The sequence below is a fragment of the Heliangelus exortis genome, chromosome 1 (assembly GCF_036169615.1).
Source record: "Heliangelus exortis chromosome 1, bHelExo1.hap1, whole genome shotgun sequence".
Lineage (NCBI taxonomy): Eukaryota > Metazoa > Chordata > Aves > Apodiformes > Trochilidae > Heliangelus > Heliangelus exortis.
Genome location: NC_092422.1, coordinates 59,458,946 through 59,486,626, shown reverse-complemented (window position 1 = coordinate 59,486,626; position 27,681 = coordinate 59,458,946). Strand labels below are relative to the sequence as shown.

Sequence of the window (27,681 nt, the reverse complement as noted above, 5' to 3'; positions counted from 1 at the left end):
ATTTCTTCAAAGTAATGGTCTCTACTAAGAGTATATTCCTTAGGATTCAGAGCCTGGCCACTGAGAACTCAATGAGCCACCAGACAGATGTAGTGGGAGAAGTAGCAGTGGTTTATATTTTCCAGTTTATGCAAAACTATACAACATTAAAAAAGAAAAAAACCCAAAACAACAACTCAAAAATTTACAGTATCAGCCCATCCTTTGATATCCATTCATTGGCAAAATTAAAAGTAAACATTTTCTAAGGTAAAAATATCATAAATGAAAAAAGATGGACTGCTGGAAAGCAAAAATAACAGAAATGTTTAAATACAGGTACTTGGATTCAGCCCTTGTTTCCTCTTAGTTACATAAAGTGCCTAAAAAGGAAATTCATGAATCACAGTAATGTAAGGTTTTTTTATACTTTGCCACAGTAAAGTAGATGAACATTAGATCACAATAACTAAACATACATGCTTTATGCTAAAAGTGTAACTGAAAACACATTTTCAAATGTTCACACATGTACTGTGATACAGTGTAGATATTACATTTTAGACCAATGATTTAATTTTGCTGACTAAAAAACAAAAATAGTTTTTGTACTTTGTAAGAAACACTTCTCTACAGAAAAACAGCTAGTTTTTGATCTGAAGTACTTAACACTAAAGCATGGACTGCTAAACTTCAGGAAATCTGTTCCAAACATAAAATGCCAAAACTTAGCTGGAAGTCACATAAGATAATACTATGACAGCTTGTAGTGTTAAGTTTTTAATTTCTGGCCCCACATAGTGACAAACGTGGAAAAGGCAAGAAGAGAAGGGAAAAATTTAGACAAAATATGGTCAACATTCATGCTTTGAAGGCAAACAGACCTGTCCTGTTCAGTGAAGAAATCCCTGCTTCTGTTTTAGAGGCATACGCTTTACTTCTTCATTTTTCAGTGAACCAAAACCATTAAAAAATACCACACTTTCCAGACTTGTAAAAAAAAATGTGTATTATTCAGTTAATCCTTTGCCCTGACAAAACTATGTGTAAAGAAAATGACTGTGGTCCCCTACAGCAGCGCCCTGTGGCTCACAATTTTACTGTAACACTAATTGCAAGAAATACTGATGTATCTTCATATTTACAACATTCAAGTTTGTTGTCTAGTCACCTTACCAAAACCAGTTCTTAAGTGATCTTTCAGTAATACAATATGAATATAATGATGAACTGAAACAAATAAAGTATAACAGAGTAGCATGCTTTGTCATCAATTTAATGTATGTCAAATTAGAGTCAAATGATGGAAAACTATAAAAATTCTTCCTTAAAGAATTAACAAAGTAGTTAGGTATAAAACTTCATGGATTTTTTTTGGGGGGTAGATTTACTAATAAAGCATTCCTCACAGGCAGAATGACAACTCAGAAGCCACAATGATACAATATTAGACTGGCTATTCAATTTAACAATGCTGAGAATGTTAAGTACTATTTTCAAACCTTCACAGTCTTACTGATGGCAGACACATGGAGCAGTAATCAATTTAAAAAAAAAAAAAAAGTGAATTTTTACTTCATCACGTGTGATTAGTTTGGCAGAAACAGTCCATCATGTATACTTTTTAGTCATCCTTAAGGCAAGCATTATTTTTCTGGTCTTAAGTACAGAGTTTGAATTCATATAAAAATAGCAAAATCTTGAAAGTATAACACCATAACAAAAATGCTAAAACAAACATATTATTACACGTAGACAAAATGAGCTCTCTACCAGTAGTTCTGGTCATGTACTATGGTCTGACATTGATGTCTCTAACATCATATCACTTTCATTCATTTCAATCTCAAAAGTTTCTTCTAGTGGGCGACTGGTATCTGTACTTTTCCTTTGATGTGAGGTTTCTAATGTTACAATGCCACTTTCATCCAAAGTTTGTCTTTCTATGTCGAAGTCTCTGAAATCCCAGGGAGGTGAAATTATGTTCTTTAATGTCTTCATCGTGTGCACGTCAAAGTCATAACATCTTAATTTGTCTTTGATCTCTGTTCCTAGGAAAACAGTAAAACCATTACTTTCTTCCAAGTGAACACTACCAAAAAAGGATCTCAAAGAAACTATCGTCCAGAAACTACTATGATCCTCTGCCTTCAGAATGACAGGGAGCTGTTGCTGCTTAGTGACTGAAGTTCAATAGAGTTGCTCTGAAAAAATCTAGCAGTCTCTTTTTTGATAAAAGCACAATTCAAGACATAGACTCAAAAATCTGTTTTTAGAAGTAATTGTGAATTCCCTTCCCAATTCTGTAAGAGGCTTTTTTTGTTGATGTTGTTAACTTACACACACCATGGTTTGCATTAATGTGTATCGCACAGCTGCATGGTTCTTCCAGATGTGTGAACCACCTATATATGGTTATTTAGACAATATTAAGAAGAAACATCTGCTTCAAAATTGGGTGAAAAATCCACAGGAAAAGCAACAGAGTACACAGATGGCTTTTACTGGCTTCAGCCTCATCAACATGCTCGACAGGACATAACCGTGTTCATTACAGATATATCACCAAGTTCAATGAAGCAGAAATGTCACTATAAGGTTTTTTTTTTGGGGGGGAGGGGGCGCAGAAAGCTTTCATGGAATTATTTCAGACTATGGCAATAGAATGTTTTATTTTACGAAATGTGTTTTTTTGCCATATTCCAAGCTCTATTTTTGGAGGCAGAATTTATGCTGTCTCCATGGAATATTTCAGACTGTGGCAATAGGATGTATTATTTTTATGAAGGTTTGTTTTTTTTTTTTACCATATACCAAGCTCTATTTTTGGAGGCAGAAGAATTTATGCTGTCTCCATGGAGCAGTTTTGACATGCTGAAAATGCATGCCCATATCTCTCTACAGCAGCATGAACTGAAATAAAGTCCTATGACTTTCTAACTCCATACTTTTTTTCCCCCTCTTTCCTTTGGTTTAGGAACTGCCACAGATCCGTATTTTCTATGAAATAAATTTCCACCACCTTCAATGGCAAAGTGTTTCTTTATACTGGTAAGAATTTACTGTGGTAATGCTTTAAAAACTCAGTGATCATCTGCAGTTGCTAATAAGTTCAGTCTCATTTAGCCATTAAAAAACCTAAAATACAACAAAAAACCAAACCAAACCACACTCTGCTTTGTCAGTTAACTAGGTAATGGTAGAAAGTCTCTTGATATTCAAGTAAGACTCCTCTCAAAGACTCAACGAGTCATGTAAGTGAAAGACTTACCAATGTAGGCTTCAGAATCACCAATATACATTTCTATGCAATGTCCAAGCATTGTGACTGAAAATGTGTCATCCCTCCTAAGACCAAGGGCCTATTTAAAAAAAAAAACAACACAAAACAGTAAGAAGTATTTAGCAGCAAGTAGCACCATTTACATCTTAAGTCTGCAATGGTTCCAAGTTCATTGTTGTGTTGTTCAACAGTGCTATTGAAGCACAGTCTTCACTGTAAAGCAAAACCAAGATAGCTGCATCTGAACTGGCTGAAGTAATAAGCAAGCAAATCACAAAAACAAAACAAGAAAACAGTATATATGCAGAGACTCATTCATAAATCAAGAGGTATAATGACCGTAAAATATACTAGGAAGTTAATTTTGTATAGCTAAGCTACAATCTATAACAAAATAGACTGAGGCACACTTTAAGTAGTTACAACTAAATGTATGCAATGCAAGCTTCTAGGTAAATAGAACAGCATCTGAATTCAAGCCAATCAACTTAAATGCTGAAAATTCAGCTGAGGAAAATTCATTGTTACCCCATGAAAATGTGATATCACCAAAACTGTCTTGCAATAATAACATACAAGTATCAAATAGTAAAGGTAAATGAGATAACAGAAAACAGCATGTCTTTAAAAATTAAATTTGCTGTAAAATTTCTACTTCAGGGCAAAGGCTAGAAGTATGTTCAATCATTTCAGCTGCATGAGAAGTTTACATAAGTAAAATGTAAATAACAATTATAATATCCAATAATTTATAGTAGCAAAGGATCCAAGCATTAGGTTTCACAAAGTGACAAATTTTTGCCTGATCAACAGAAAACTTAAGAAGATTTAAAAAAAATACTAAGATTATAAAATAAGCACTAATTTGGATGCTGGATAGAATGCTTGTTCTCGGTTCCAAAACCAAGCCAGCATGAAACAGTAATTAACAGGATCTATGACCACCACATTAATTTAAGCCAGTTACATACCGTATGAAAATAATCAATTGCACTTTCAAAATTCCCCATGAGACTGTGTATGTAGCCAATGGCAGAGTAAGTAGAAGCATTTTGAGGAATTAATACTAGTGCCTGCCGATGGTATTCCAGAGCTTCTTCGTATTTCCTGTTGGGATTTAATACAGAAAATCTATTAGTAAGCTTCAGTGAAAGGTGTTCTTATAGTGTTATATTGATTCTTTCCTTAGTACAGTGGCATGCAGTCCTGTAAGAACCCAAACATTATTGTTTCATATTCTGAATGTAAGAGAATGCACAAAAGACTCATGAATATTGACAGTTTCCTTCATCAGTGTAATTGAGAAATCATTCTTCTCCTCATGCCAGGACAACAGCTGCCTACAGCCAGGCCCCATTGGAGATGATCTTTGCAATCTGATATGATAAATTGCTTTATATGTTTAATGCTGCTCATTGTAACATTAGCTTTATTTAGCTTTCATTTTCTTCCCCAGGGGAGGGAGAAAGCAGTAGGAGTCTAAATCAGTCACTGTTCAAAGTGAGGAAAGTTCTCCTGGCTTCTACAAGCCTAAAGTGCTGCATACGCTGGTACTTTTTGCTATTTCCATTTTGTCTATCAGAAAAAAAGACCTATATTTTGTTCATTATTCCTTTAAAATTCTAGCCACTCTTTCTTTGAAAATTATTCATTAATTAGACTGCTTATTGCAGTTGTTATTTTATAAAACAAAAAATAAAAGTACATTATGGCTTTACTCAGGCAAATTAATCCTCACATTTGACACCCTTTTACCAAGTTATTAAAAATAAATATGGCAATTATCTATTTACAGAAATTTTTATGTCTATAGTTATAAAGAAATTATGCAAACAACAACAGATGAAGTCATTAGAGGGCATTAAGTACCAAGTGAGGCAGAAAAATTATGCAGCTGTTTGTTTGCTGCAGGAAACTTCCTGTGATTCAAATTTTATTCTCACCCATAGTCTTTACCTATCCAATTAACTACCACTGTATTTTAATATCCTGCTTTCAAATTTCAACCACATATTGCTAATGAGTAGATGTGCATACAGTAGTTTTTTTAAAAATAGCAAGTATTATGAATGCTAGTCATACAAAACTTCTAAGATGTCAAAGCATATGTAAATATGCTTTAACTTCCAACTTAATTTTCATGAAAGACAATTTACAAGGATGTAGAAGTACAGTAGGTTGCCTTTCTGAACATAAATGTGATGTAAGCAGTTACCAATTTATTTTTAAAAAACCAAACTATGACATTATATCTGAAACAAGTACTTGAAAAAACCCTGCAATTATACTCATGAACAGCTTCCAGCAGCAGTGTCTCTGTTTGATCTTGGCAGAAGGGGTAACTGTTACACATCTCTATTTCCTAATGAAAATGAAGACTAATTGGCAATTCAAGCACAAAGCAATTACTACCAAAGCCAAAGCAGAAGTAAAACTTGCATCTACCATAATCACATTCTCATTAGCAGCTTTGAAACAAAAATTATAGTATACACCAACTGAACAATTAAAATCATGACCCTAAAAAAAAAAAAAGATACAGTTCTAATTAAACACAGGAAAACACTGGTTAAAATCAGATTCTGATAACTAATGAGAAAATAATTCCTGATATTAAAAGTGTTAAAGCTGTGTATGTGCTCGGCACTTTCCTTTTCTCTTCCTAGAATGAAAATTCCAGTTCTCAAAAGCCAAAAGTAGTATTTTATTGTTCTGTTTATGAAAAATGCCCATAAGCACTGATTCAAGCAATTAACCATCACAAAACTACCGTTATTTAAATCAGTGGACATATTCAAGTATATCAGGACTGGGACAGCAGCCAGTTATAATTCAGACCCATAAAAGGGTCTAAAAGTGTACAACCAAACTTCTAACAAGAATCAATAGTTAAGGAAAGGTTTTCACATGAAGTATTTTAACTTGTGTGTAGTAAACTGAAATTAAGGGGTGATTAGTGTATTTATATTCACAAGCTGATTTAAGGAATATTGTTCTTACAATCATCTTCTACATTGCTCTCATGTGGTACATAATCTTGATATAAATGATAACCAGGTCTAGAGAAAACACATTTGTGCAGTGTTCCAGATAAATGTAGTTTTAGTACTCTCTCCTTACTTGAGTTTTCTGCAGACATGTCCCAAGTTGTTCAATAAAGGCTCCCACTTATCAACTGTTACCTGCAAAATAATGCAACAATTCAAACAACTACAGATTGTAACTGGATTTGTCTACTTTGGAACAAACAAATGCACCAGGCAATCCATTCATCACTGAGAAAAACATGCCAAACATTTTCAATTCTTTTCAGAACACATATTTATGCTCAAAACGTTTATGCAATAGCTGATTTTTCTAATTTTCCATTTTTCAAAACCAATTGAATTTCTTGACAGGGTTGGTAATAATAAACCTTTGTGATAGTAAAACTTAGATACAAACCAATTATAGTTTGTTTTCTACTTAAAAATCACATCAGGTCTCTCAGCATAGGAGCACTGCACCCCCAAATCATGTTTATAAAATAATCATTAATACTTAAATTTTTTAAAATGTCTTCTTCATAGTCTATCTGCTGTAAATAAATTAGCTCACTAACAAGGCACACAGAAGGCAACCTGAGCCGACAAAATTCTGGAAACGTGTTTTTCTGGTATTAAAAATAATTTGGACTCTAACACACTGTGAATTTGTGATTTCAAACAATGGAAGCATATCTCTGTATGTCTAGTTATTTCAGGTGTTTCCCACTCTGATTTTGAATTTCCATTTATGTGCTTATAGATACACTGATACAGAGAGGAATTTGGCCATAAGCATGAACTGAAGGCTCGGCTACGAACTCTGTGACATTCAGGTGGACAATACAACTTTAACTGCTTACAGCTAAACAACCCTACTTATACATTGGTGAGCATAGAAATTAGTAGCTGTGCAGTTTGTTTTAGTAAATATGTGTCTTGTCCACATAAAGGTTACAGTTTTTTCAGTGCATTCTACTTTACAAAAGTTTACTTTGTTCTAGAAGCAATTACATTATACTGATAGGAGACACCACGTTAACAATTACAGCAGCGTGAGGTGGCACCCTCATTAATTAAATTTAAGCTAAAAAAAAAAAAAAAAGTAATGAAAACTCATCTTGAAATTCACAAGAAGCCTGTCAAAAGGTGGTAGTACTTTCATTAAGCCATCCTAAGTTACTCTAGTACAATGTGTTTCTTTAGACAAGATGATGACACAAATAAAACAAACAGTACTACCAGGAGGTAGAAACTCATGTGTGTGCTGACTTTTAACTAATAACAGCATGAGAACTAAAAGCACATCTCCTGACACACTTTTTGGTTGGTGGTTACTTTTCAGAAGTTAGTTAAGCATCCCTGGGCCCATTCCCACACACTGGCTCTATCTGGTAGAAAGAAAACAAATCCATACCTATGGGATTGTGTCCAAATGAAAGTGGAAGCCATACAAGAAATGGCTACTAATTAAGGTGGCAGAAACCATCTTCACACATGGTATCCAGTTCCCCATTTAGGTCAAGAGCCATTGGTCTACTAAGACCCAAGGCTGAGAATGAGATCTGGATTCCCTTCTCCCATCAATGTTTGTTTTCTTTTAATTTTACACAGAATCACACTTTTGGCCTTTTTCTGTACCTCTGGAGATGATACCAATAAAACCCAATACACACAAGTTTTAATATAAAATTTATAGTGTATTGTTTCTACCTTAAAATAAGCACAGCACATTTTCTGAAAAGATATTACAGGATTTTCTGGAGTTTGATCATGCATGTTATTAGGAAAAATACCTCGTTTCCAATAGCTTTGATTTTTTCCAGTGCATCAAGAAACCACTTTTCTGCAGTTTTCCAGCTAAGGATTGAGGGGGTGGGAAGAAAGGAATATTAAATTAGTGAAGCTTTCATTAGCAGTATGAGAAAACTGTATTGCAAGTAGCAGCTCTTTGACATTATTTCATTATATGAGCGAAATTAACTGTAATAACCAGTAATTTACAGTAGATATATTTTTCACACACTCCTAAAAGCTAACAAGACAAAGTTAAAAAATCAGAAGCAAACCAGGGATATTAACAAAACAGTTCTTGCATCTGTTAGTTTTTTTCAGATTATATCTTGAACCTCCTGAGTTGACAAGATCATTTGCTATACAAAGCTTTATAGCATATGTACACTTGTGTGTGCAGACAGATGCCTTCCTGAGGCACAGAGCTACCCAATAATAGGCACACACTATAATACTCAATCTCTGCATGTTTCTAAAGCATTGAAATACTTTCCTCATCCAATTTGAAAAAAGAACAATGCAGAAAGCAAGAATTAAAGGCAAACACCATCTAAGCTAGAACCAAAAGAAACTGTATTCTATATCACAATATAAATGCTTTCCTAAGTCTATCTGAAAGTTATACTTCAGAATAATCCATGCCTAAGATTGTATTTAATATCATTTTTCAAGCTTACTCTCCATTTTGAAATGCAACCACTCCAACTTCATGCATAACAAAAGGATCTTCAGGTGCAATGCTTAAAGCTTGGCTGAAAAACCTTTCAGCTAACTTTGAGTTGTTGGTCAAACCATATTCCAGTCCAATATAGAGCATTGGCAAATGACACCTATTAAAAAAATAAAAGTATGATGCACTTAGCTTCACAAACTACAAAGAAATGCCAAATGTGTTTGGATATATTTAGGTATACCCAAGTAAAAATCTGATTTAAATGGACTATTAAACTAAGGGGCTGTTTAAAATACTTTATATCTTTATATATAGTTATTGACAAGAATTTGCTCTCCAACACAAAATTGAATCTTGATAACATGTATTTTGTTAGTTATGAGGGTCTTTTTTTCCCCTTCTATCTTTTGCTTGCAAATGAAATATGGAAGAAGTATCAGTAAAGGGATTATATTTACCAATAACTACAACCAAATACAACAGTTCTATATCAACTACTCATTTTACAACCTTCTCCAGATAAGACAACAGCTGTTCGATATATTACTGTACAGCAGTTTATGAACTGGTATGACAAATATTATTCCAAAGTTTCAGAGAACTCTCAGGTAGAACACAGTTTATCTAAATAAAAAATCTTGATTTCAGAACTAAAAAAAAAACCTGAAAGAAACAAGAAAGTCACAACAACAATTTGAGTACAAATTATCCAGTTAAATGCAGATGACAAAATATTTGGGGTTTTTCTCCTTTTGTTTCTACCAGGTAATTTTTGCAAATGTATTCTACTGTTTAAAGGGATATAGGTCAATTTTATACGCTACTTAGAGAATAATTTCCATTTAATTTTAATTTTAGGTTTTTTGATTATGACATTTGTTGACATACCCTTTCATGAGCTGTGCAGCTGTGAAGTAGGCAGCCATTGCCTGGTCATGCTCACTCTCAACTGCAAATGAATGTCCATATGCTATCCATGCAGGTCCATACGTTCTCTCAAGTGTAGTAGCTTTGCTAAAAACAAGAGCACGTCACAAGCAAACACACCTGGATTTAAATTTCATCTGCTTCAGACAATTTACTTACCTAACTATATGGCATAGCACTGCTATGTATCTATTAAGATAATGTTCTGAAATGACCAGTGTAGTTAAACACTGTTAAACAAAGTTCTAAAGTTCAACAAACTATTCAGCACTACAATGTATCACACGTTTTCAAGAATTCACTATTATTTCTACTGCTGTTCATGGACAGCAGGAATTATTTGATACTACTGAACATAAATAATCATATATTTATTATATAATCTATGAGGAGAAGGACTCAGGGATGTTGGGGGACCAGAAGCTTAACATGAGCTGTCAATGTGTGCTTGCAGCCCAGAAAGCCAACTGTGTCCTGGGTTGCACTGAAAGAAGCACAGACAGATGGAAACTGGGGTTGTTCAGCCTGGAGAAGAGAAGGCTCCAAGATGACCTTTTAGTGGCTTTTCCTGAACATACCTGAAGGGGGCCTACAGGAAAGCTGGGGTAGGGCTTTCGACATGGGTGTGTTGAGAGAAGACAAGAGGCAATGTTTTAAAACTTGAAGACAGATTTACATTAGATAATAAGAAAAAAAGCTTTCCTGTGAGGGTGGTGAGACACTGGCACAGGTTGCCCGGGGAAGTTGTGGCTGCCCCCTCCCTATAAATGTTCAGCACCAAGTTGGATGGGGCCTTGAGCAACCTGATCTAGTGGGAGGTGTCCCTGCTCATGGCAGGGGGGCTGGAACTAGATGAGCTTTCAGGTCCCTTCCAACCCAAACCATTCTATGATTCTATTTCATAAGTGAATTGGTCAAAATACAGAGAAAGTAGTGGAGATTCATGATGCATTAAAAAAAATCTAGCTATAGATTTCAAAATAAATATATTCTATCAAACTTTAGTTTTACAAGCAGGGTATGAAAATACCAAATGAACTGGTAGATTGAACTGTGTGTTGAATTTCTTGCACTAGCCTTCATGTTAAAGAGTATTTATTTGTTATATTGCAGACCCCTGCTGTTCCTCAGAGAAGTATACAAAATGTTACTCAAGTCCCAAACTAAAGCATGCAACTCAAGCCTCTCCACTGCAAGCTGAAGTCTTTACAGAAATGCAAAGGTGACAGGAACATCAGAAAGCTCTGTAGAGTATTTTTGCAGTCATTGATTTCCAGGGTATTGATAACTAAACAGCTCATGAGAGATAATGCCTAGTCTTTTCTTAAAGGCTTCTTACATGGAGATCCTACATGTTCCACATGTAGTCAGTCTTTTAACTACTGTTACCACTACTAACTACGCTTAAACACTTTTTCTTAACATTTAATCTAAATCTGGTTTGCTACAGTTAAACTCATTATTTCTCATCATCAAGCCTAAAGAACAGTTTGTTCTCTATCACCTGGGACAAAACTTTACATATTCAAAAATCTTTATCTTCCTATTCTACATCCTAGACAGCTTTAACCACTTCAAAAACTTCCCCCATTGTCTGCCTTCTCTCTGACACCCAAACGTCAGAATTTTCTCTTTCCTTTAAGATTCTGAAACCTCAGCCTGAGACAATGCCTGAGTGTTCTTGAGCTAAGAACTGGGCTTGATTGATATTGATTGATAGATATCTTGCCAGCATGAGCATATGCTGGAACTACACCTGCCCATAACATGAAGTTGATGGCTAAAAGAGATTCCATGTAAGTCAGTCTTTTGATTATTTTTAAAGCACTGAAAAAGCTGAGGTCTAAGTTGCTCCACTAAAAAAAGGGTGCCAACAAAAGACATATATAGTAGTAACCAGTTTATGAAGACGTCTGTTCACTTTATGAGCTTACAAGCAATCATGAACATGAAATACTTACTTAGCCAGTGAGCAACAGATTCACTAAGAAAAACTGTAAAAAAAAAAAAATAATTACCTGAGATATCTTCTGGCATGCTCATTTTTGTGGCCAACCATGAGATAGTAGCATCCTACTGCAAACCATGACACCTACACGTTAAAATAAAAATAGCATATTAGATATACCACGCTGCTTTCAGTGAAACATCACTATAGATAACACAAATCAGAAGAACGGGTTTATAATTAGAGATATTAGGAATATTTTCACTAAAATCAGGGTCAGCTTTTAGAATTATTTGGTACTACAGACAAGCAGTAACTGCCAACATTCATGTCTCTAACTAGGTTTGTTCAGCCTCATGGAGAGCTAAGTGTAAAGCTTATTGCTGTCTTCAGTTATTTAATGGTAGGGAACACAGGAGACACAGACAGATTTCTCAGCAGTGTGGTGATGAAATGGCAAGAAATGGGGAAAAATTGCAACACGGGAAGTTCCCATTCAGTAAAGGAAAACAGTTTTCATCATGAAGGTGATCAAACCTTGGAAAAGGTTGCTTAGAGTGGCATATACATTTATCACTGTAGAATTCATCTGAAATTGTTTTTCAAACTGAATACCTCACACTGAACATTTTTTTTTTTAATAAGGAACCTTGGTGCACAGAAGATAAAAGGATTGAACCATTTTTACAAGCTCCATGCAGAAACAGGTTTTTAATTCAGTTGCTCAAACTGACTGTTACAACTTTTGGGTGCTTTCATCTAGAAAAAAAAAACCCCAAAAAACTACCTGGTAATGAAGGTTTAGAACAACTTACAGGATTATTTGGGTACAAGTCCACCAGTTTGTGAGAAAGATAGAAAAGCTCTACATAGTGGAAAGAAATAAGAAAATTAAAATGTGCTAAAATGTTCAGACATTTAAAGCACTTTAGCTTTCTACACAAAATATCCAAAACATCTAAAGTTATTAATTCACAAGCAAAAAAAAAAAGTTCTCTTCAGTGATAATACTTCAAACTGCCTCAAAATAGATTGCTTTTTAACTAACTAAAAAACAAAACAAAATCAAAAATCCCCAAACAATCCATAAGTCTTTGCAGCAGATAAGCAGCTATACATCCCACCCCTTAAGAATCCTTCAACTTAGACCATTAACATATGTTAAATTAATTGCCTGTAGTAAAATTACCGAGTAATTAGTTAAATTAACTACTAAATAATGTAGTTAAATTGCCTGCAGTATTACACTGGAATGTATCTTGCCAAGATAAAACACTACTGAACTTCCTATATCTGAAAGTTCTAAGACAGTGGTCATATCAATTTTCAAGTAGAATCCTGTGCATTAATATGCTGAAAATAGAACAAAATAAAATAATTTATTAAATTATTTGGAATAATTTTAAGTTACTCTTTTTCTAATAAAAGCAATAATTCTGGTTATTACAATAACTTACTACAGATTTTCTAACAGCAGAAGTAATCAGATACATGGTAACGATTCCATTGTGCAGGCAACTTCAAAAGGAACAGCATTATGGTGCATAAAATTAATATTTCTTCAGAGTACAGGGCTCTTAAATTGATGAGTTTGTCCTCATCAAAGGTGTACTTTGCATCAATTCCTGGCTTCAGGAAATCAAATATGGCTTACAAAATATCAACTTATTTGGGAAATGCTTCTCAAGGCAGGCTCAGAAGATTTAGGTCAGATGTTCTTAACTGTCAAGTAACTTGAGAAGTATATTGACTAAATACTGGGAAGTATTCATACACATAATGATCTATTTGTGTACAGACTATTCAGTATCCTTTGAAAGACTTGCTTTTAAAGACATTCAAACTCCTCACTTAATTTGGATGTTTATATGCAGTCTGAAGTAAGAAAAAGCTGCAAGCAAGCTATTCTTGTAGTTCCAGCAAAGGTGCTCTATGATTATTAACTTCTTTGAACTAAAAGGGCACTTTCACTACAGTGACAGCAAGAATAATATAATAGTGTAATATGGCTAAAGCAAGTCTACCCAGACATACACACTGCTGAAGAGTTCCTTATAGTCTAAATTAATATATTTTATTTTGTTGTTGATCAGAAAAAATACACCTAAATGCTCAAGGAAGATCACCTCAGAATGGAAATCAAGGAGAAATGAAGCAGTGTAAGCTCACTAACTTTCTGGCTACATAGCCCAGTGGTTAAGACAGTGACACTCAAATCATGGATGAATAAAGACTGCACAGCTACTTTCTGCTGCCCCACTGTCAGCTCCAAAACTCCCTTTTTGACAGTTACCACTGTTTTCTTGAAACAGCAGGTAAGTGGAAAAATGTATGTCATTTTTTTAATGGTATAAAAGGAGTTAATTGGCACAATTAATTCTTTTTTAAAATTGAAGCTTGAATAGCTTGACTCATTAAATGTTGTTTCTTACCATTTGCTTTATTAAGTTCCACAAGTGTCCCTATATGCACAGGTAAACAATTTGCATGGAAAGGATCTTTTTCCATTACTCTAAAAGAAAAAAAAACAAATAAAAAAAAATCTGCAATGCACATTTAGAAAACTGTAATATCTTGTAAGCAAGCTGCTGTTACAGTGTGTAATGTTTCAGTTACTTACCACTTTAGGCATAGGAAAACTAATTGTGACTAGAAGATAACCATTAACAGCAGAATAAAGGCTATCTTATGACCAGAAAAAATACTATTAATTTAACCTAACAGAAGAGGATAACAGAAAATTCTGGCAAGCTGAACATACAACCAGAAAAGCAGAGCACAGCACACATCTGTTTGCCACTTCAAATTTAACCAGTAAACAGCAACAACATTTCTGTTCATCTTTTCCATGTATTTGGCAGCAACTTTCAAGCAATACTCCTCAGCCATCTGGGATCAACACTAAGCAGTATTCCTTGGGAAATATTTAACTCAGTTTTAAATTTTTATTTCCTGTGGCATTTAAAAAATGGAGGAGTCTCACAGACAACAGACTACATGCAGCACGTGGCTTGTAGGCACGTGACCCTTCTGTAAGCATTAGCATTTGGTAAACTGACAAAAAAAAAGAAAAGAAAAAAGTCTTGAAAACTATTCACAAAAATCTCTTAAATCAGAAGAACAGCGTTATAACTCCATTCTCTGAGAAGCAGAAATAGTTCAAGAATTTGGTTGCTATTTTTAAGAAGGTCAAAGTATTTAAAAGGAAATTTCCCTCTTTTTTTTTTTCCCGGGTTTTAGAAGTCACAAGGACTTCACAGACTCATTTCCAAGCTCCAGCATCTATGCTAATTATGCTAATCTCCTCCTTAGGAGACACTCTGCTACTTCCTGTTAGACAGGATGTGGCAATCAAGTTTCAGAAACTAATATGCAATAGTGCAATTTTATTGACCTAACTGAAGCAATTTATTTCAACAGGATCATCATTTTACTCAGGTGTTTAAGTCCATCCTAACTGCCAGCATTCTCCACACCCTTCCCAAAAATCTAGCCTGTACTGGGTTCCATAGGATAGTCTACACAGTGATGGCTTGCTTCAGCTTAGAAAAAGCTGAACTATAAAACAACCAAAAAAAGCCAACACAATAAAACAAAAATAAACTTCTATTTTACACTACTAACACTCTGCAGTACAGACACCAAATGCAGTTTTCTTAAAAAGGCAGTTGTCAGACCAGCAGAAAAAATAGCTTCACACCCATGTGTTCAGATTTACAGCAGCTGAGAAGCAATTAGTGTTGTTGTTCTGTCCCACCTGACAACAGCAGTGTATGTTTGCCCAGGATGGCTAAAAACTAAAATGCAACACTTTGCACATCAAAATTAACATAACTTTTAATCAGTAAATGAAATCACACTGCCTAATGATTGATCCAAATCTGTTCATCCTGAAGGCTAAACAAGTAGGCAGAGAACATACAAAACTGAAGGTACCAGAATGAAGAAGAGTATGGATGAAGGGAAAGGCAGCACAATGCTGATTAACTGGAGTTTTGCTTTGGACAGTTCTGCTACATATCACAAAAATAACTTGGACTGCCAGACACAAACTACACATTTTAAACACCTTTGTATCAAATTGTTATGTATGTTGATGCACTGAACAATGATATTCTAATGATCTAAGTCCAGATATAACTACTATGCTTCACTGTATGATATAAAAAACTTAAGGTTGTTTTGTATACTTACACTGAAGTAAGCTTGTAACACATTTTAAAATCACAGTTATAATAATGTCTTTCAGCTAAGGATACCACCACATCCAGGTTTTCCTGGAGACCATCTACTGATTCAGGAATCAGTGTTTCACTGGGTTTATTATACTGAAAGACAAAAGAAACAAAATGTGAAACAACAACCAATCTGAAAGCAGATGACATTAAGTATTACTATTTTTAGTTCTACAAGAATATTTAAGAAGCATCAAGCTGCTTAAAATTTTTAGCTTTAAATCCATAAAACCTGTATTTGATAAGATGGTTCTTCATAACATACTTGGAAGTTGATTAAGAACATGCAAGATGTTTGTCAGTGTCACCTTCTTAAATATAAGTTGGAGAAATGAATACTGAGCAACACAAAGCTGGCTTTCAGTGCTCTCACATTATCTTTGGATAAAACAGTCTGGAATAATGTTTCTATATTAATCTTCTTTTCTCCACCTACAAGTTTGTCAAGAAATAAAGCTAAAAATAAGCAGAATTTCAAGAAAATAAGTTTATACAAAACTATTATACTACTCCCAAAAAGTGGCATATACCGCATCATAAATTTTAAAGTAAACAAAACTACAAAGCCCTTTTTTATCCCAATGGTCTGAATAAATGGAATCCAAGAAAAATTACATCTGAAGTCAAGACTTTCAATCATATCTCCATCTTTTTAGTCAGTTTTAGAATTTACCTTTTTCAATTTGTTCTCAAATAAAAAGTGAAGCAACTCTTGTTCTTCTTCTGTACATTGTCTACTAAGAGGTAGAGATTCAAGAAGTTCTTTTTCTATGTGAATTGAAAAAAATGGAGGTGATCATTTCACAGAAGAAACAGCAAGGTCCACCATTTTAAGAACATAAGAGATGTAAAGAATTCTATGATACTTATCCCAAAATTACAACAACACAAATACATTAAAACAGAAAATGTTACTAAATATGGAAATCATTACATTTTTATTTTTCCTTCTACGCTTTCACATAAAATTTAGCAAAGATGGCATAACACAGCAATATTTTTATTTAGTCTACATGTCAAATCTTATCACTAAGAATGCCATATTAATAATGCCTACTGTAAGTAAACAAACACCAGTAGGGTTTTGTGGATTCAAAGACTGTGAACTTGAGGAAAAACGCTGTTTAGGCTGGGCAAAGAGTGTGGGAGCTTCCAGAGCTAACAAACAGGACAGGTGGCTTACTTTTATTTTCTTTTCATTCTTAGTACTGCATGCCTGAAAAATGAAGTTTAAATGTAAATTTGAGCAGATTATAATTTTCACTCATTTCAAATTAAAGTTGCCCAAGGAAGTTGTGGCTGCCCTATCCCTAGAAATGTTCCAGACCAGGTTGGATGGGGTCTTGAGCAACCTGGTGTAGTGGGAGGTGTCCCTGCCCATGCAGAGGGGTTGGAATTACATGATGTTTAAGGTTCCTTCCAGCCCTAGCCATTCTATGATCCTGTGATTCAAACATTAGCCATTCTTAACATTTTAAAGTCTGCTTCTTGTAGTGTTGCTTTAAGCTTTATCCAGAAAAAGAGGAATATTTAGAAAGTACTTAAAATGTATTTGTATTTGAGAAATAACTGCTATCCAGACCTTCTTGTGCCGTGAGCATGTGGTGGGACGTTAAAAGATCAAATGCTTCAAAGCAGTAAACATCAAGCTTCAAGGCTTCTTTGTAGCTGTATGTTGCTAGGGTTCTGTTATCCAAAGCATCATAGATCTTCCCTCGCAAAAGGCAGATAGAGCTCTTGATCTGGTGGAAAAGCAGGGCTGGAGGTCAAAGACTGAATCAATGTTTGCAATTTGGTTTTGAGCACAAATCAAATGGGCTCCCTGAAAAGTAAAAAGCATTTCATGTGTGATGGAACCTGGTTTTCTAGTGCTGGTTTTGAATAAATAGTCTCTACTATCTTAAAAAAACCAAAACCCACAACCAAATGACTGCTTTGTCAGGACTGCCAAACAAACACATGCTTGAAATAAGGAGGAGGACAGAGTTATCTTTTCTACTTCTGGCATCCAGCTCTCTGATACACAGTTGTAAACTATACTAAATTCCCCTTATACTCAATATCTTGAGTGTATCTTCCCCTTATCACTTCCCCTGTTCACAATTATCACTTCCAAAGGCAACTGTCTACTTTGTTGACAGTTAAACCACATGGTCCATGCAAGACAAGAATCACCCCAACAGAGGTGAAAAGGGCCAAATCAATGGACTCAACTACTTTAAGCAGAAAAGTGTATCTTTCTTTTCAATTAAAAACATAGATGCTTAAAAAATGAATGTAGTAAAAGATCACTATTACCATAAAGTTTTGCTAAGATGTGCAGTAACTAACATGTCCTTTCAAAAATCCACAGATGGGTGTTCAATTCCATCAGAAGGGCACAGAAGTGTAAGTTATTTGGAGAGAGTTAACACATTACCCATCTATATGAACAGACTAAGCAGACAGACCACCTCCCTCAGGAGTGCACACACAAGCAGCAAGAAAGCTGCATTATCAACTAAAGAAACCCAGGAGGCTGCTGCTACACTGGCAATCTTGTTACCAGCTCAGACCAGTCATTCTTACTGTGGAACTAATGTCTGTGCAAACTAATCAAACTACGTTTGAAAAAGCTACATTCCTAGAAAAGAAGTCGATCTAAAATTTCTTGTAAGCAGTACCTACTACTTCAGTAGTTCTCTTGTTTGGCAAACCAAACCCATCCTTGCATCCTGCTTCTCAATCATTTGTGAAGGTAAGGACTGATGCAGTTGGGTTTTTTGACCAGATTATTTTTTGGTCAAAGTGCTTCCCCAATTTATTTCAATAAGCAGGGCCACAGTACCATGAAACAGGGAGCAAGAAAGAGCAGCCAAAGCTGAATACTTCTTCCTTTGTTTCAGTGGTAGCTTAAATGTTCCCATTCAGGTGCACTGCAGAAACTGAGTCTTATCCTCTTCTCCTTTAAAATCCGTTGACATAGATGATTTCACCCATTCTGCTACTTCAGTCTTACAGGGAGAATGCTGTTTGCCAGTTGCCTTCACTGTAGTTTCAGCTAAAAAACCTCAATTCAAAACTCTGGAAGTAAAGAATATTCTTCCTACATGTGGTACCAATCCCTTTTAAGGGATCTTATAAAGAATTTTTTCACTGAGCTTCAAAAACTTCATCTTCACAACACTTAATTTTCAGGTGTAATAAAAAAATAACCCACTGAGAAAAACACTTGAGTGATTAAGGAAATAGTAAAAATAACTGGAAGAGGAGAAAACTTGCTTTGTTATCTTAGAACATGTATTTCAATTGAAAGAAATGTTAGTTTACATTGTAAGACTGAAATTGCAACATAGAGAGCTAGGAGACTTTAAAAAACAATGCTAAATCATGAACTTCCTGTGAAATCTCTGCAAAGAGTTTATTAAATGCTTTTGAAAAGCATTCCTCATTTTTGCATATCAAGTTATTTTCATACATGCAAGCTATTTTCATGACTATTCTCATGACTGAAAACAGAATAAATCAGCATTTTTAGAAATTATTTTATCCCAAAAAGAAAGCTTGAACAGAGTCTCAGATTCATACAGCTGTTAAATCACTTTACACATTTTTTTTCAGTTATATTATTTGCTATAAAAATGTCACTTACAGAGGATTGTGACATCTCCCAGTCTGTGGCAGGGTCTTTCAACCCACTTTCATCCTTCAAGTACTTTTCAAAAAGTCGTTTGTTGATTGGTTCTTCCATATCAAGAATATCCAGGGCCTGTTGATGTTCTTTTGCAGCATACTAGCAAAAAGGTGCATGTAAAAAAACAAGGTTGGGATTTGAAACATCTGCACATAAAGCACCAATAAACCCAGTGTCACAACCAGTGATTATCAGCAGATTTTTCAGGCATGCATATTCTTATTTGGACATATGTCTTTTTACAATTACAATTTTACAAGTCACCTGAAATACACAAAAATTTACAAAATTAACAGGTACAGAAAAATCTATTATTTGGCATTAAGCAGTCAAAGAAGCAGATATATTTCTAAAAATAGTCAATACAGGTTTTAATAAAATACACTGATCTTATTCTGTAAGAAGCACATTATTCTATTTCTAACATTTATATGTAATCTAACAATTGACTCCAATTTCCTATGAAAGCACTGCATTTTACTACTTACACATCACATTTTACACAGAAGTATACAGCTGCTAACTATATTTATACAACCATCAATCACATTTAAAATTCCAAGAATGGTGACTCCACCACCTCCCTGGGCAGCCTGTTCCAATGTGTAACCACTCTCTCAGTAAAGAAATTATTTCTAATATCTAGTCTAAACCTCCACCACTGCAATTCAGCCCATTTCCTCCAGTCCTATCATTGTTCACTTGGGAGAAGAGGCCAACCCACCCACCCACCTCTCTACAACCTCCTTTCAGGTGGTTGTAGAGAGCAATAAGGTCTCCTCCAAGCCTCCTCTTCTCTGAACTAAACATTACCAATTCCCTCAATCTCTCCTCACAGAGGGGAGTTCTCCAGACCCTTCACCAGCTTGGCTGCCCTTCTCTGGACACATTCCAGCAGCTCAATGTCCTTATTGTAGTGAGGGGCCCAATACTGAACACAGTACTCGAGGCACAGTCTCACCAATGCCAAGTACAGGGGCATGATCACTTCCCTTCTCCTGCTGGCCACATTATTCCTGACACAAGCCAGGATGCTCTTGGCCTTCTTAGCCACCTGGGCAAACTGCTGGCTCATATTCAGCCAGGTATCAACCAGCCCCCCCCCCCCCAGTCCTTTTCTGCTTAGCAGCTTTCCAGCCAAAGCTCCCGAAGCTGTAACGTTGCATGGGCTCACTGTAACAAAAGTGAAGGACCCAACACTTGGCCTTGTTAAACCTCATTTTATTGACCTTGAACAATTGATACAGCCTGTCCAGGTCCCTATGCAGAGCACCTTCCTGCCCTTGACCAGATCAACACTTCAACCCAACTTGGTGTCGTCTCCAAACTTGCTGAGGAAGCCTCAATCCCCTCATCTAGATCACTAATTAAGATATTGAACAGCATTTGCCTCAAAACTAAGCCCTGGGGAAAACCACTGGTGACTGGCCACCATCTGGATTTAACTTCATTGACTACAACTCTCTGGGCCTGGCCATGTGGCCAGTTTTTAACCTGATGTTGAATATAGATGTCTATGCCAAAAAACCACAAGGGCTCGTCCGGGATTTGAACCCGGGACCTCTCGCACCCTAAGCGAGAATCATACCCCTAGACCAACGAGCCAATGCTGCTCCCAATTCCCCTTCAGTGATCGAACCCAAGGTTAAAAAAATAAAATAAAATCACCTGTTAAAAATTTCAACCTGTTATTGTAATGAACACAAACATCTACACAGTCTCTCAGGTACCTCATCTTTCCAAAGTACCTCCTTTATTTAGTTTAGTTTTAGGACAGGTTAAAACAGGTACTCACATGGCATCTCGCTGCAAGGTAGCGACACGCTTCATATAGCTGAAAGAAAAGTTTCACACTATTAGTTATAAAGAAACAGCATGTTTACTGACACTGCTAAACTCCTTTTTGCTCTTTCCTTTTTCAGCTGTATGGCTTTACCATCTCTTTCACCTCCAAGTATCTTCCCTGGCTAAAATGGCTCAGTCTGTAACAGTTTCTCTACTATTAAAATCACAAAAAAATCACTTGCTTCGCTTTTGCCTTCACCACTCAGTAGCAGAGCAGGAGGAGAATTCATACAACTACAGCTGAAGTGACACTACACCTTCCCATACCTGCTGCAGTTACACCCCTGGACCCCTTCTCTTTTCCATGATCCTATTTGGGGACAAGAGTGTCAATCTACAGCTGAATACAGGACTATACTTGGTTCAGATAAACTGCATCATGCAGGTTTTTAACCACTTTTCCCACAAACCTTACCCTCTAATGGAGAGGTAGTCACTGTGGCTAGCAGCAGAAGTTTAGAAGTAGAATCATAGAATCATAGAATCATAGAATTATCTGGGTTGGAAGCGACCTCAGAGATCATCAAGTCCAACCCTTGACCCACTACCGCTGCAGTTACCAGACCATGGCACTGAGTGCCACATCCAGGCTCTTTTTAAATATCTCCAGGGATGGAGAATCCACCACTTCCCTGGGCAGTCCATTCCATTGCCTGATCACCCTCTCTGTAAAAAAATTCTTTCTGATATCCAGCCTAAATCTCCCCTGGCACAACTTAAGACTGTGTCCTCTTGTCTTGTTGAAAGTTGTCTGGGAAAAGAGACCAACTCCCACCTGGCTCCAACCTCCTTTCAGGGAGTTGTAGAGAGCGACGAGGTCTCCCCTGAGCCTCCTCTTCTCCAGGCTGAACACCCCCAGCTCCCTCAGCCTCTCCTCATAGGGCCTGTGCTGGAGTCCCTTCACCAGCCTGGTTGCCCTTCTTTGGACCTGCTCCAGGACCTCGATATCCTTCCTGAACTGAGGGGCCCAGAACTGGACACAGGACTCGAGGTGTGGCCTCACCAGGGCTGAGTACAGGGGCAGAATCACTTCCCTGGACCTGCTGGCCACGCTGTTCCTGATACAGGCCAGGATGCCATTGGCCTTCTTGGCCACCTGGGCACACTGCTGGCTCATGTTCAGCTTCCTAGTAGTAGTAACAACTGTAGTAAGTCTTTGACTGAAACGACTCACCTTATCCAATTTACGTGAGCGAAGGGCATGGGCTGCCCTATGATATTGAGCTGTTAAGTAAAGACATTGGGCCAACCAGTAGATATCCTGTGGCTCCTCTAAAAAAAATAAAGAACAGATTACAAAGCATCAATTTATAATATACCTTCACTTGCATACTCAATATTCACTTTTGCTTCACTAGAAAATTGTCTGCCCCCTAATCTAGCATGTTACTGAGCTACAGAAGTTTATATATACATGTATTTAAATATGTGAATAACAACTTACAGTACCTATCAGTGAGAGATTAAAAAGAAAAAAAAACAAACAGATTTTAACTTAAAGACAGCAGACAGTGCACTGGAGAGTGAAAACAAAGACTCTCATGCATACTAGAGGTATGGCATTAGAAGGAGACAACTTCCAACCCAAACCATTCTATGATTCCATGATACAGATATAAGGAAAAAAAAACCAAAAAACAAGAAAACAATTGTAGGTCAGCTCATCCTTGGACACAGGGCAGAAAAAAAAATAATGAAAAAACTAACACAACAAAAAATTGCCTCTCTGAAGAGATTGGTAAGGTAACACCAGTGAAAGTGAAAGCACAAGAATTCAGCTTGAAGTTACAACTGCTGAGTAGCTTAGTTCCCTCCTACTTCACTTGCAACCAAAGTTTTTGTGGGATAGAGTCCCTGGAATCCCTTAAGAAGTGTAAACAGACCATAGCTGGGGGCAGACACAGGCTACCAGCATCAACTCACTGTGTAAAATCAGCTTTCTACTTGTCACCCTGAAGAACAGTGAAACCTGTAGGAAACCACCACTGCCTCTCATAGATCTTTATTTTTGGTCTCTTAAAGTAGGCAAATCTCTAGGTTTGACCAAACATAAATTTTAACACTAAGTTCCAAACGGAAGGAAGATTGGCCCTGCTCTACTTGGAAAAATGGCATTCCAAAGATCACAGAAAAGCACTTCTGCCCAGCTCAAAACTTCAACATTTATCCACACAGCTTTAGAAACAAAAAATAAACACAAAAAACAAACAAAAAACCCAAACAACTAAACCAAAAGAAAATACTATCATAAAGAAAGTAACATAAAACACTGAACTTACCATGAGACAGTGAAGCTACTTTGTCTGCCCAAAACAGGGCACTTTGATACTGCTGCTGTAAAAGCATAATAGAAATAATTAGTATGTAGTTAGGGCTAACTTCCTGGATTATTTTGAAATACATTGTATATTGTATATTGAAATATATTGTATACCATTCACATTTAATATCTTATGCTTGTGGTCTCTAATGAATGACAGTTCATATCTGAGATCTTTAGAAGTTCAAAAATCCCCATAAAAGAGCCAGTACTCTATAACTTCTAAAGGATATAAAAAAAAGTAACTTGAGGTGATGTTGTTTAATTATTTTCAAATAAACTGCAGGTATCTTTCACCAAAAGGTATATGGTATATAAGTATTGCAATAGATCATTAGTTGATTTGCTACCACTGAAAAAGTAGGAAGAATCCCCCCCTCCTAGTTAAAATATAACACTACATTTTGGAAGACAGAGAATACTGTAAGGAGATGTAAATTACTCCAGGGAACTTCAGCAGCACCATCTCTGATCAAGAAATTTTTGTTCTTCAGTTAGGATGCTTTAACCTTACACAAACCACAACACCTGTATCAATTTCCCCTTAACCCTTGTGTCAGTTTAACACAAGGATGGCAACCAAATGATGCTCTATCCTGGCCCAAACCAGGATACTTTGGATGCACAGTTTCACAATTAATCTGCAGTTCAGAAGTGGGTGAAATAAGAATGGTGGCAACCAGAGATCCAGAAGCAGAATTTGCAGGTATATCCCACTAACTCAGGAAAGACTGCCATCACATTTAGGGTGCTGGGATAAACCTCATAGAACTGGCTGGGGTTATACTCCCAGAAGGTCAGCAGCAGCTGCTGTTGTTCTTTGTTATCCTTCTCCATGCTATCAGGCATAACATGCTCCTCAGGATCTGCTGGGCATTTAACAGATATGCTGCCACTGCAAAAACTTGCAGTATGAGAAAAAAACTCTTTAATCTAGACATAACTTTAACGACATTACATTTGTGGTGTTTGTTTACAATCTTAAGAGGTTGTTTTGTGTTTTTGGAGTAGAGGTTTGTCAGAATCTTCTGAAAGACACATTGATGTTATTACAGTCATTACGATGCACAGCACTCCATGACCTGTGTGGTCTCTTCTATCCTGTGTGTCCACATTTACTGCTTGGTGGGGATCAAGAACACCCAGCAAATTTGCCAAGAGAATAGTCTGGTTTCAGTCTTCACTCTCAGGAAGTAAAAAACCACAACAAAACCTCACAAACACACAAAAAAAACAAACAAAAAAACCCCCAAACAAACAAACAAAAAAACAAACAAAAGCCAAACAAACAAAAAAACCCCAAACCACCACATATCCAAAAGCTGCCTACAAAAATTGAGGTTTAAATAAATCTCTCAACACTACAAAAGAAGGGCACCATCACAGGCCTAGAGAGCACTACACAACTTCTGATGAGCAGTACCAAAAAGTGACTACTGTACAAAAAAGCATTTTCATGCTCTTCAGGATGCCCCTTCCTCAGAACTGCTCAAGTGTTTACACAGCTGCATGCCAAGCAGCTTGGTGAACCAGTATAAGACAAGCGAGTGCTGTAAAACAACACAAGAAAATTCGCCAAATTAATTTAGGTCCCCAATCAATATTCCAGTCAGACTTGCTGGCCACACACACACACATCTGTGCTAATGTAAGGGATGGGTTTTTCCTCAGTAGCTACGCTGGCATTCATTCTTTGAACCAGGGCAGTTTCGTGCTACACTTAATCTAATTTATTAATGCATTTTTCCTGATGAGTTTTATTTGCCCTGCAGCAACACAATTGCTGAACCCATCAACAAATGACAAGGCCTGCCCTTCCACCAGCAGCCTGCAGCGCGGCAGCTCAGGCCGACGAGGATTTATCACCACCGGGTAAGCGCGGCCCGACTCGCACAACCCGGGCGGGAGGGATCCTGCAAACACGGGAGCCTTGTCCTTCCCTCAGCTGCCTTCCATTCCCATCCTCCTCCTCCTCTTCCTTCTCCAAACGAGGAGGAAACCACAACCCCCACCCCCTCCTCCCCGGCAGCCACACGCGAAAACCGCGCAGGCGGCGCTCCCGCCCCACCGCGCTCCTCTCCCCCTCCTCTCTCTTTCCTTTCCCAGAGGAAATGGGGCATTATTTCATACCCAGCTCCCCTCCCCCGTCCACAGAGCCTTCCACCCACTCCCCAGGCCAACCCCCCCCCCGGGAGCCGGGCTGGGAGCGGCTTTTCCTGAGGTAAAACCAGCGGCCCGTGCGCCCCTTCCCCGGCAAACCCCACCCCGCACCAACGGCCGCGGCCCCCCCCGCCCCTCACCTGGTCGATGTACTGCCGCACCCGCTTCCTCAGCCGCTCCAGGTTCATCCTCCCGCCCGGGTCGGTGGGTGCAGCTGGAGGGGAGGGGAGGGGACCCAGGAGCCGCGCAGCCAGCCCCGGCCTCTCCGCCGCCCGCACACCGCTAAGCCCGGCCCGCCGGTGCCGCGCTCAAACTCGCCCCCCATCCACCACCCGGCCCTCCCGGAAACAGCATCCCCAGAGATTCGTTCCGGGAGCGCTGAGCGCCGCGGCGGCTGTGGAACACCCCTCCGCCCATCCCCTCTAAGTCTGCTGCCCTCATCCCTTCCCCAAATAAATTTATTCTGAGGCTCTTCTCAGCAGTCTGCCCTCTAGGAAATTTATTCTGATTTTTTACGCTTCTCCGCAAGTTTTGAAGCGAAGGGCCGTCTCTGTGAGGGCCCCTGGAGGGCCCCGTGGCCCTTAGGCCCCCCCCCCCCCCCCCCCTTTATGGCTACCGTGGCCTTGAGGTGAAAAACATTTCCTGGATATTCTGGTGCGTGGTGTGCCCAGGAGTTTTGCTGGGACCTCGTCATCCCCTCAGTTTTGGTAGCACAGGTATTTGGGAATCATTATTCACTAGGACATGTCTGGAAAGCATCAGCCTTGACTGCTGAAAAACAGTGTGAAGAAATGAGTAAATTAAAAAGACTGATTTGAGATGGTTTAGGTGCTGGCTCATACACCTTGGGGCAGAGATGCCAGAAAAAGCAACCATCTGCCTGGGCTTTGGCAGAGAGGGAAAGCTTGGGTCAGAGTTACACCACGGAGGAGGCCACAAAGCCGGCAAGAAAAAAAAATTAATTTGAAAAAAATGTGTCTTCTCTTGGTTTCTTTATAGCAGCTGCACTTTGATGTAATACTGTTAAACTTCAATGGCCCTGCTAGTTCTTAATTAGGCTGGATTCTTATCTCACGCTATGTCACCCTTTTGGGGCTGTGTCCTCTCTGGTGATGCTAAGTGTGTGCTGCAGGTGACACTTACTCTTTTAATCCCTGCAGTAAAACACAGATTAATTTTGCTTTTTTTTACTCAACGGTGACATAGATATACTACTTTTTCATGTTTCAGTCACTGAGCTCTTGAGAAAAACAAATTCCTTTTTAATCTTTCCATCAGCTCATGTAATGAAGGGATAAATCATCTTGCTGGTGGTTTCTTTAGACCCAATGGTACTATCTAATGAGCATTATCACCACGTTCAGCTTTCCTGAAGACACCTTCAGATATCTAAATAGCTTCCATGGCCACCCGACCACACTGTGGCAGAATAGGGGATACACCTAAGCTTCTGTACCTTCCTCTCTGTGAAACCTGTGGTTTGTCATAGGTGCTACCACCCCAGTCACTGCATCTGTTGGTTTAAAATCCCTTTGAAATTAGTGCAGCCAACAGCATATGTATTTGACAGCTTTTGGATCTTTCTACGTACAATAAAGGACATTTGAGTGAGAATGTAGAAACTGCTGAGTGGTGGAGCCCACAATTTACTGTTATGTGGCACATTTCCCTCTTAAACCAGGTGTAATGGTAACTCACCACAGCTCAGTGGCTTCTATTCAGTATAAGGTATTGGGGCAGTAAAGAACAAGATGGATTTAAATATCTCAGCAGAGGACTGAGCTTGAAACGTTATCAACAAAACAAAAAAAAATACAAAGA

General features: G+C 37.6%; 1 protein-coding gene and 1 non-coding gene across 3 annotated transcripts; both read right to left on the bottom strand.

Annotated features, from left to right (window-relative positions):
• Positions 1-1,239: 1,239 nt before the first annotated feature.
• CDC16 (cell division cycle 16) lies at positions 1,240-26,164 on the bottom strand. Of its 2 annotated transcripts, XM_071744261.1 has the most exons (18): positions 26,001-26,164; positions 23,660-23,714; positions 22,555-22,652; positions 21,331-21,369; positions 19,494-19,634; positions 17,445-17,604; positions 16,536-16,630; positions 15,822-15,955; positions 14,060-14,139; positions 12,443-12,492; positions 11,698-11,771; positions 9,641-9,766; positions 8,757-8,909; positions 8,082-8,145; positions 6,383-6,444; positions 4,234-4,369; positions 3,251-3,341; positions 1,240-2,030 (listed from the first exon to the last, which is right to left on the bottom strand). In XM_071744261.1, exons 1-18 carry the CDS (start codon positions 26,046-26,048, stop codon positions 1,765-1,767), a joined length of 1,872 nt encoding a protein of 623 aa, XP_071600362.1. In that variant the 5' UTR covers positions 26,049-26,164; the 3' UTR covers positions 1,240-1,764. The 2 variants fall into 2 exon arrangements, with proteins under 2 accessions (XP_071600362.1, XP_071600365.1); XM_071744264.1 differs by lacking the exon at positions 23,660-23,714 and having other exon boundaries at positions 26,001-26,138.
• Positions 21,069-21,140, bottom strand: TRNAP-AGG (transfer RNA proline (anticodon AGG)). Its single transcript has one exon. It is a non-coding gene; the product is annotated as a tRNA-Pro (tRNA).
• Positions 26,165-27,681: the final 1,517 nt, after the last annotated feature.